General features: G+C 35.6%; 1 protein-coding gene across 3 annotated transcripts; it reads left to right on the forward strand.

Annotated features, from left to right (window-relative positions):
- Positions 1-245: 245 nt before the first annotated feature.
- Positions 246-10,285, forward strand: LOC123557397 (uncharacterized). 3 transcript variants are annotated; one of them, XM_045348842.2, is made up of 6 exons: positions 246-394; positions 1,872-2,001; positions 2,425-2,654; positions 3,377-3,578; positions 7,338-7,420; positions 8,386-10,285. In XM_045348842.2, exons 1-4 carry the CDS (start codon positions 388-390, stop codon positions 3,379-3,381), a joined length of 372 nt encoding a protein of 123 aa, XP_045204777.2. In that variant the 5' UTR covers positions 246-387; the 3' UTR covers positions 3,382-3,578; positions 7,338-7,420; positions 8,386-10,285. The 3 variants fall into 3 exon arrangements, 1 of the variants encoding a protein (XP_045204777.2); XR_006687631.2 differs by adding an exon at positions 6,244-6,333 and having other exon boundaries at positions 285-2,001; positions 2,425-2,609; XR_006687630.2 differs by adding an exon at positions 6,244-6,333 and having other exon boundaries at positions 298-2,001.
- Positions 10,286-10,849: the final 564 nt, after the last annotated feature.

The raw sequence follows: 10,849 nt of genomic DNA on the forward strand, positions 1-10,849 counted from the left end.
AATTAATTCGACATAAAAGGACAAAAAGTGTAGAAATATATTTATTATCAGTCTAGTGGCTGGTCTAAATATCATGTTAGGTGTCTATGGCGTAATACTTCAATGAGCCAGCACTGTACAGTTCGGAATTTAGTTCTGCTACAAGTAGACACCGTCGTTTATTCGTAAAAAAAATGTTGAAAAAGACGTTAAACCGAACACACACAGTTTGATCGAGTCTGTAAAGTTACCCTACTTTTTACTACGATATGGCCTATGAGATAGTACAAACTATTTTACCATTTGTCTACATTATAAAAGTTGACCTTTAAAATCCTTAGTACGATACACGCATGCTCGACAGGTATTTACAAGAACAGAGAAGTAAATTACAGGGCAGATAAGAAAATGGCAGGTCAGTAATGTTTTTATGTCTTTTTTACTGGTATTTTTGTCGAAGTTATGAAATATCTTATTGTTATGTTTATGTCATTATGTGTATTATTATCACAAGAAGTTTGTTTCGATTTTTTTTCTAAAGTGATGTGGCAGATATTCCATTGTCAATGTTATCTATAATGCATATTCATTGATCTTTATACACGCTTGGATTTTGTTTATCTTATACCGTTTTAAACATTATAGTCTGATCTGCTAAACTGCAATTAGCCCATATTGTTTGGTCATGTTGCTGTACCATGGCGGTCATGTTGCTGCACCATGGCGATCTACTCACGTCGTACATAAAACATTCGTACACACACTTTTTTCGTAAAATAAAATGGCGTCGTTCGAAATAATCTTTTAATCGGAAGGTTTGAATTATCGTATATATAAAAAGAGTTTTGCTTTGTACAGTACTTGAATATTTGTTACCCTCTATTATGTAAATTCAGGTGTATGGACCATATCTCTTAGGAGATGAAGACCATTAACTTTTTCAATGTAATCATTTCAGTTTATCCAGAAAAAAATCTTCCTCGTTACTAGTAAACACACCCTAATACTCCTAAATACTCGTTACAATTACACACACTATAATGAACAAAAAAGAAAAAAATGCATCGAAAAAGTTGGCACTTTTTTTGTAGAAATACACTGTCTGCTTTTGGTTAATATGTACATCTATTCTCCACTACTTGATATGATATGTATAAAACTTATGTTGTCTTGCATATCACCTTGTTTGTTTGTTTTGTAAATATTTTCATGTTATGATCACTTGGCCTTAGTGGGCCCTGATTGAAACAAAATCTTGAATCTTGCTAATTACAATTTAACGTGGGCGGGTCATTTTAGATGTTAAGAAGATCAACGTTCCTGTTTCAATTTTTCTGATACTCATGTACAGCAAACCACTTCTTTCAAATCATCAATTAAATAATTGGTAGCACGATTAACAGATTTACAAGAAGTTCCAATGTGGTTTATACCCGCCGAAACGCACAAAATATAACATATAGAATTCAATTCTTAACAACCCTCTGAAGTAACAAATTAAACCGTGTTTCGACAACTTACGATGACAGGAACATAAAATCAAAACACTTCCCATACTAAATAGGTGTTCCCGCATAAAAACAACAATCTCGCCGGGTTCATGCATAGTTCTAAGCACAAATAATGAAACAAGAGTTCTCAATATTTTTGAAAACATCTTAATTAGGGAGAATGTGCTATATTTATGATTATTGAAAATATAAGTTCGCTGTCTAGGGAACAGATTCCCGTTCTCTAGCCACTTCCTAACAGGCATTTTATGCTCTTTTTTGTAACGTCGTACAAATGTTATCGTAGCATTTACAAAACAATGCATGTTTTTCATTTAAAACATTTTCTGTTTTATATTTCATGGTGACAACAAATACCCGGTATATCTGCTCCTTCTATAGATGAAACAACAAGGGGTTCCGTAGGACCATACACATGTCACAAGGATGCTTTGTACGTCGTTATAGCTATAGCTGTAATAGTTGGAGTTGCATGTGTCATGCTTATATTGTGGATCATGAGGCTGAAAAGGTTTGAGCGTCTTGTCTTAGTACGTTAGTGAGATAGTCGGGTATAAGTTTGTGTTTCCTGTTTTAGATTATAGAAAGAACATGTCAGTAGATCTAGTCTATGTTTGAATGTTTGAAGTAGGTTGTATATCTGTACATCATATTCAATTTACGCAGTTTCGCAGTTTAATTTGTATTTCAGCTGCTTAAAGTTCCATTTATTTAATAGTCGCGGAAAAAGTTTTAACAATTATCAGTGTCCATACCTTATCTGGAGAATAAGATATGTATGATATAGCTTCTTCAGAAGCTTGATATTTATCGCTAACGGTGGTTTAAAATATGTATTGTACGAAAGTATGTAGACTGACAGTATCTGTAATAATAATTTTACGAATAACAGAATGGTGCAAATTCTGTATGCAGAGTATTTTACACATTACAGAAGACAAAACGGTTACGCTCCTGTGCGTGGAAATGAAGACGAAGTACAGAAGTATAAAGACTTTTACGAGGAAAAGAATAAAGAGAAAAGGCACGCTCTGCAGGAAGTAGAAACGTTTAAAGTTTTGCTTGACGAGGAGAAGAGGGAAGTACGAAAACAAAAAGCAATGTATGAAGAAGAGAAAGGTGAAAAAGAAGACCTACAGAGTTATGTATCTGTTACGTCTAAAGGTTCAACAATTTACTGATAGTCTTTCTGTTGAAAAAGGATGCTACACTTATCAAATATATAATTTTTTTCACAGTTGACAGAGATCGTTACCATGAAATATCAACATAACAAAAAACATGAAACTTAGAAAAATGATATGTTCGTTTCATACTATTCTTTTCACAAGGGAAATAGTACATGTACAAGCATATTTTGAATTTAAAAACAAAAACGAATATATCCTTTTAACTTGATTTTATTTTGAGGAATAAAACACAACATAAAAAAGTCGCTTGAGCACTGTTATAATTATGCAAAGGTACATTTTACAGATACAAACAGCATAGAATCGAAATTTGAATGTTATGAAAAGTCATGACAGTTTAATACCACATATCACTGGCATGACTTTTAGTATCTACACTGAAAATTTAAAACGACATTGAAATCAAACATATTATTTTGCATCATAACACGCTTCAAAGTGTGTCTGTCTTTATGTTGCATCAATAATGAAATCAGGTTTGACAAAGGTAAGCAAACTCGAGTGAGAGTACAAAGCAACATAAATTGCCGGTTGAGTATAACTACGCAGTTTCTGATTGCCTTGCCCATTTCGCTTTATCAAAATACAAGCTTTCTTAGATAATGCGTGTTTTGCTTTTGATATATTAACCGTAATTTAGAAATATAACTATACACATTAGAATACAAGTGTGTGACATACCTAATTTTATTTTAGGTTGAGTAAACTGATGTCGAACCGACTTACGGATGGTAATCCGAACATTGCTAATCTAAGCGATACGAAGAGACCGACAAAATTAGCTGATGAGTTATCTGAACTATACGACAATGAATGGACTGGGGCTTTTGAAAGTCTTCAAATTATTGATAGTAAGGAGGAAAAAGAGACAATACATTTCTTGTACGATGTTTTGCAGGTAAGAAGGTTTTGAAGCGTATATCTGTATAACAAAGCCGAATCCTATATTTGCACATACTTTACAATAGTTTTGTGTGATATTTTGAAATCCCCTTAGATGCCAATACTATTGTTCTTTCTTCATTTTGATATGTAATAAACTTTTCTCCTATATATCAAACATTCAGGTATTTATCAACAAACACTACCAATGCTTATACATTTGTATGTTATGCTCATACTTTTCTTACATTGTTTAGCATGTTTGTGTGAATGGTACATATACATAAGAAATATTTATCACCGAAAGATGGCGATGAAATAAATATTATACCAGACGTAACCGGATAAATGTAATAATTTCAATGTATTCATTATGTCATGGGAACGCTTACAGTTTCATTATTTTAATTTTCATAAAACCAGTGTCAAACATTTTTATAAATCTTAATTTAAAATTAACTTTCTTCTAGAAAAATATATAACCGGTTTCTATGAATAGTTCTAACTTTATTATCTGTTTGACATAAGTCTCGGTAGATAAGAAAGTATGACTCAAGTTTGTAAAGCCCTTTCCTTTTTTTGAACAACATTTACATCAGGTTTGGGAATGCAGTTTTTAGACAAGTAGTTGGTATTCCCATGGGAACAAATTGTGCACCCCTTGTCGCAGATTTGTTTTTATATTGTTATGAAAGACACTTTATTTTTTGGTCAGTTGGTGGGTACTATTTATCCTAGGGAGCTTCAGTTAATTAAAACTAACAATTCGGATACTGATGCTTCATTTTTAGATTTACATCTCTCTATTTATGACAATATTATACATACCAAAATTTATGACAAGAGGGATGATTTTAATTTTAGTATTGTAAATTTTCCCCATTTGGATGGAGATGTACCTCAGGCTACATCTTATGGGGTATATATTTCTCAATTAATTCGGTTTGCCAGAGCGTGTAGTCATGTCAAGCATTTCAATGAACGTAATCAATATATTACAAGTAAACTTGTTCAGCAAGGCTACCGTTATTACAAATTGCGTAAATATTTTGCTAAATTTTACTATCGTAATTCTGATTTAGTTTTAAAATTCAATAGTAATTTAAAGACACTTCTGCGAGAAGGTATTTCTAAACCCGTTTTTTATGGGGATGTGGTTTACAAACTTCGTAAGATCTTGGGTCATGGTAATTTTCCAAATGTATTTGGTAAAATTATAAAACGTTTTATTAAAAGAGGTTACGACCCAACTGTTTTGAGACATACCGCATGTTTAGTGTTCAACCCGTTTACAGTTGGATCCCTCTTTGATTGTGTCTGACGGAAGAGGGGGAGGACTCTATGATAAGCAGTTTTTAAATCCTACCAGGACTGAACTGTTTTGATATCTGTCTTCTGGTCTGTCTCGTCGGGCCCTTAAGGGTGTTTCTCTTGTTGCTCTGTCTTCTGAAAAGGCATCGAGTACATACATTTTTGGTTCTAAAAGTTTGCCTTTTATATATTTATACACGAGCATTTTTGTGTTTTACATGCCTTGCCTTTTTGTTTCCATTACGTGTGTTAGAGATTCACCTGGAGGGGATTACTTTTATTTACACTGTCCCGTGTCTTTGGAACATGATGGGGATAAGAGTGTGGTTGGGTGCGCACCATAAACCGGTTTAAGCTCCCCGGTGGTGTTTTTGCCACTGTCCGTTCCAAGGCGGTGCCCCACTGTGTTCCTTTGTTTGTTCGTTTTGTCCTAATGTGTTGGCTTTGTGTGTGTTCGCGTGTATGTGTATGTGTGTGTGTGTTTGTGGTGTGCGCGTCTGCGTGCTGTGGGTTTCGTTTTGGGGAGGCTGCGTTTTTGGTACGTGGCATTCCCTGTTTGATATTTGTCTTTGTTTTTTTTCCTCTAACATTTACATTATTTTTACGGGCTAGCCTGGGACGCAACTTTTTTAGTGTTTAATTTATTTTTTTTTTTCAAATTTACTTCTGAATAGTATCTAGCAGTCACAGTTTGGCATTTATGGCTTGAAATGAGCCAGTATTATTCCACTTGAATCTCCAATAAAGCAACAAGCATAACCTTGCCTGGGGAACCAGCTCGTTTCCACTGCTTTGACTGAGCTTTCAAGTTCAGCATCATGAACACACATTTCATCCCCAGTGACAATGCAGTTTAAAAACGTATTTTTATCATGGTTAAACGCCCCAAATGTTCTTTTGCTATGGTAACGGTCTTCTGTCAGCTGTTTCGGCACCCACGTAGCGCTTACCTTGCTCATACCTTATTTTGCGTGTGAAATCTGATGTGCCGACGCTTTACCGATCCTAAACTGATTAGCTACCTCCTGCAATGTCACTCTGCGATCTTTGTGAGGAAACGCTCAACATTCACCACCATTGTAGGGGTCACTGCCTCAGCGGGCCTCCCATGCCTAGGCTTTTCCTCACGCTTGTCCTGCCCTCCATAATCTATGAAACCCAGTTATAAAAGGTTGAACAGAATATGCAGGCTTTAACTTTTTTGCAACCTTTGAAAAATGTGGCAAGGTTTTTCACCCTCTAAAAACAGGAATTTTGTTACAGATCTCTGTTCCTCCAGCTTAGAGTCCATATTTTTTTTTTTTAATGACGGTTGTAATAATTAATGTATTCTATGTGTTGTATAACCTGTTTGCTTTCTACCGGCCTAGATTTCATTCGGATGGTGCAAACTCCAAGCATATCAACAGTTGCAGAAATTAAAAAGGCAGTTTCTTTGCCCCGGAGAATCAGAAGCAAATGTGAGTAATGTATATTAAAAGAATTTCGTTTTTGTCGGGACTAAGGTCTTGTCTGTTAAAACATGTCGGAAGTTGTATTTTTATGAATAATGCTTTCTTTACAATATAAGCAATTAACTTGTAAAAATCTACTTCAACCAGAAATACCATTAAATGCCATTTGTTACAGCTCTTTATTGAACGTGTGTGTGCAATACCTGATCATATATAAACAAGAGTGAGGAGTATTAATGTTTGCATACTGACGTGGTACTACCTGTCGTTCCAGATTTTATTTTCGTTGTCAGTCAATTACTTTCAACGGCTTATTGGTTGTGTCTGGCACCCAAGAAGCCAATCTCTTTTTAAGGTAGAGCATACCAGATGTTTGTAATTAAAACCGAGGAAGATTAAAAGATACTTTTCTTGGTGCAAATCCAGTTATAATTAATCAGTCATATTTTTTGCTTTTGTTTTCAAATGACAAAATGCATTGTATATAAACCCTCTACATATTCATCTTACTCAGTTTGTTTCTTGAATGCATGGTTTGCACTGAGACTTTGCTTATCCAAAGTTCAAGTCACATGGTTAGTCCATCTTTCAGTGCACTGGAGATGTTTGTTGTTTAGTTATTATAGATTATTATAGTTGATATTAGTACAGAAGGGGACGTTGTTAAAACCGACCACCTAAACTGGTATCATGTAAGACTACAAGCAAGAAACACTGGATTGAGTTTACAAAGGAAAGATGTCGCTTTTGTATGAATTATGTATTGTTGCACATTACCGTGTTTTATTTATCGTAACTTGTGTTCGATTAAAGGCGTTATGATGTGGAAATTTTACGTAACATTGGAAACTGGCGGACATTTGAAGTTACGTTTTGTGCTCAGTTATTTTGTTAAAACTCCCGTAATGTACATAAGCGTACAAAATGTAAGTTAGAAAAAATCTTGAAATGATTTGGTATTCAGATTAATTATGTTATATTTATGAAATTTATTGAATTTTGTCTTGCAGACAACTGTTGATGTAAATGTCAGCAAAGATTCAAGGACAGTAGGAAAATTTTAGCAGAGAAGACAGTAGCATACGTATCAAAGGTTAGTATCACAGACACTTAGGGTCAGGACCTCACCTACACACACACACATACGCACGCACGCACGCACGCACATCCCTTTACCCATGCCAACTGTTTGACAATATTTTTTCACATTACAACACGTACTGAACATAGGTGACGATCATAAAACGGGAAACAATATAGTCAATATTTCATCTATCTATGAATAGCTGGTAACAATCGATGGTGTGTGTGTGGGGGGGGGGGGGCTAAATATGTTGGCTAAAAGTTGGTAGGGGCGGGTGTGTGTGTGTGGTTGGGGGATGGGGGGTGAGAGGGTCCTGGCCCCAAGTGTTAATGGTTAGTATTTACGGTGTCAAGTGGCTCAGTAAGTATTCAAATTTGATTTAAAAAGTATACTGCAGTTGAAATGGTTTTTTTTTCAAGTACTGACGGTATTAAATTTTCTGGATTTAAGACAAACCATGGAAATGCAGTTGGCACTAAATCTTGTTTTCATCAGTGGACATATTCGAGGAACAAGAATGAAACGTTTATAATCAACTTTACACCATTATATTGTCAATGATAAGCAGGGATAACTTTGAACTGCCTATTAGTTAGTTACTAGTTACTTAAGTGTTTCAGCCTGCTCGTCTGCCATAGCACTACGGATCTTGGAATCGTGAGTTCGATTTCTCTGCGCGAAGCATATGTTCTCCATGACGATTTGTTAGAAAACATTATATCGAATTCCTTGGTCCTCCAACTCTGATTCATGTGGATAAGTTTGTAATAACTTATGAACTGGTAAATAAATCCAGGAACACTGGATTGGTCAGTTGTCCGCCGTTGCATAACTGAAATAATTTACTGTTAAACGGCGCTTACCCCCAAAACAATTTTCGCATGGTAAAGGGACATAATCTTTGATTTATATGGTCGATACTGTAACAAGTTTTATCTTTCATTACAAATTGACATTTACTGTGAATGTTTCAGAAAGTGCTTGATGAAGTTAAAAGGAAATTCAGGGAGTAAGAATGGGAAAAAGCTCTCCTGCAGAAACCAGTTGAAGCATACTGCAGAAAATGTGCGGAGTTGACCTGGTTTCTCGCTGTGCAAAATCCGCCCATGCACATTAAGTTTACTGATGTGAAAGCTGAAGATGTCAAAGCTTATACAAAGTCTGGAAATGAAATGGACTTCGTCGTATGGCCACCACTGTATTTGCAAGAAAAGGGAAACCTTATGAGCAAGGGCATAGCTCAATTTCGAATGAATCGGATGTTTTGCCTCTGTGTTAAGGCCGTCGCGGACGGACCGGCCGATCCGGACATATTTTTGGCCGAGCATAATATCGGCCGGAATCGGCCGTACCAATATTTTTTCGCATTTTCATCTTTTACTTTGATTAAAAGTGCCGAAATATTGCCTTATTAATGTAATTATCCACAACGAGCGGTATCTGTCACGATGTAAACAACTTCGGCACACTTCGTGTCAAACGTATCGACCCTGCTTGATTGGATTAATCATAATTAAACGATTATCTGATGTATCTTTAATCCAATATGGTTTAAAGGGCGATTTCTTTAATAATCTATTATAATTGTTTAAATAGATCTAAAACTTATTGCTTAACTTATCGTCAAGTTCGAATCTTGACAAAGCCTTCATTATTAATTTCGGACTGGTAGGGTGCTAGCGTATCGTTCAAATAGCATAAGTCGTCCAGGTGCCATCATGAGTCGGTAACGTTGTGGTAACGTTGCCAAAAGTGACTAAGGACATAGATGAATCATTGTCGAAATTGACTGAAAATCTTAACCGAAAATGCTTTCAAGATGCAAGAAAACACGTATTTAATGACACCACAAATCATAATTTTTTCTCAAGGGGACCCCCGATCCCCACTTGAGAGAGAAGGGGAAACCCACCTCTCGTGCCTTAGGCTCTCGCGGGAAGCCTTCGGCATCCCATGACGGACCCCTTTTTCGAAGCCGATGGGTACGTTTTACTATCATAATGAGAGAATTAGTTTCTATCTTAAGACATAGCAACAGTTTTTGCTATTGTTACCTCTTACACAGTGTACTATCAGCGATACTTGCATAATGTTTATTATTATGTGCAGCTGGCTTTACATTCTGTACATTCAAGAAGTTTGTATCTTATATGGTAGATTATCATGTACGGAAATATTACACTATTCATTTTATGTGTAGCAATTAATATGTTTATCATTTAACTTTGGAATTTAACAATTACTTAAAACTTAAAACATTTACACATTAACAAAAGAATGACATAACCTGTCTATACAAAATTACAAAATTCAGGTAACAATAGCAAAAAATGTTGATATGTTTTAAGATAGAAACATTTTCTCTCATTATGGTAGTAAAATGTACACCATCGGCGAGCCTTTGTCTGAAAACTCTCATCCAGTTTTTATTTTGGTCATTCAATTGTATTTTAAAGCCAGCCAGACATTTTCAGTCACATTTAAAACTGACAGAGCAGTCCATGGTATATAGTTTTGATAGGATGTGTCGTGTGATGTATTCTTATGACTCGAGAATGACGGGTTTGGGCATTGTCACTCGGATAAGTCTCTTTGGTACTTACCAGATGCTTTCGTCTTTGATACTTCTATATCTATCTGAATGTTAAAGAACGTATTCCGGCTCAACAAATGCACCCGATACAATCACCGGAAATATGTTTGCTACAGGCGGAATTATATCCGGTCTGCAGGCTTTTCCTCTCTTTCGTTAAACATGAACTCTTTTGTTTTCTAATAACATCAGAAAAAATATGGTCGTTCCTTCGGGAAGCAGCAAGATTTTATCCTCTTTTTCCTATATACAAATTAAACTAACGTTGACTGACCAAGTTCTGCCACTGTTGCTCGTTTGTTCTTTTTGTCCAGACGCTCCAACGTCCTTCAGGGTATATATGGTATATCCAATGAGGGCATTAAAGAAATACATGAATCACTACATTTTTGTTATTAGGCATAGTTTTGTCAGATATATGTAACTCGGATATTCCTAGAATGCAGCGTAGAACCAAATAAACCATTATGTTGGGGAGCATAAACCTGAAACCCTGTTAACAAATGAGCATACACACTAGTTTTAACGAGACTATGCGCCTGAGTCAGGTGTTAGTTCATGTCCTTTTCTATAATCTTATGTCAATTAAATCTAAAAGAATATCATTCAGAAGCACAGAATACTTAGCAACATAATTACATATTTGGGTTGATCGGATATATTCATGAGAGGTAGTGTTCAACACCTCTCCTGCCCTAGCACTGGCTTCTGCGGAACTGCACTGTAAACTCTCTCAGTGAACTGACTGAAGATGCCATGCTTCAACATTCAATGTCAGTATGGAATTGTACACTTATTATGTGGAAAATCAAAATTGACCGGCATTTTAACAATAGTTGTTGCAT

Source organism: Mercenaria mercenaria, chromosome 5 (genome assembly GCF_021730395.1).
Source record: "Mercenaria mercenaria strain notata chromosome 5, MADL_Memer_1, whole genome shotgun sequence".
Taxonomy (NCBI): Eukaryota; Metazoa; Mollusca; class Bivalvia; order Venerida; family Veneridae; genus Mercenaria; species Mercenaria mercenaria.

Excerpts from the sequence above, each read along its gene's own strand:
- LOC123557397 (XM_045348842.2), top strand. Across the intron at positions 2,002-2,424 it reads TGGATCATGAGGCTGAAAAG|AAGACAAAACGGTTACGCTC; the intron begins GTTTGAGCGTCT and ends TACACATTACAG.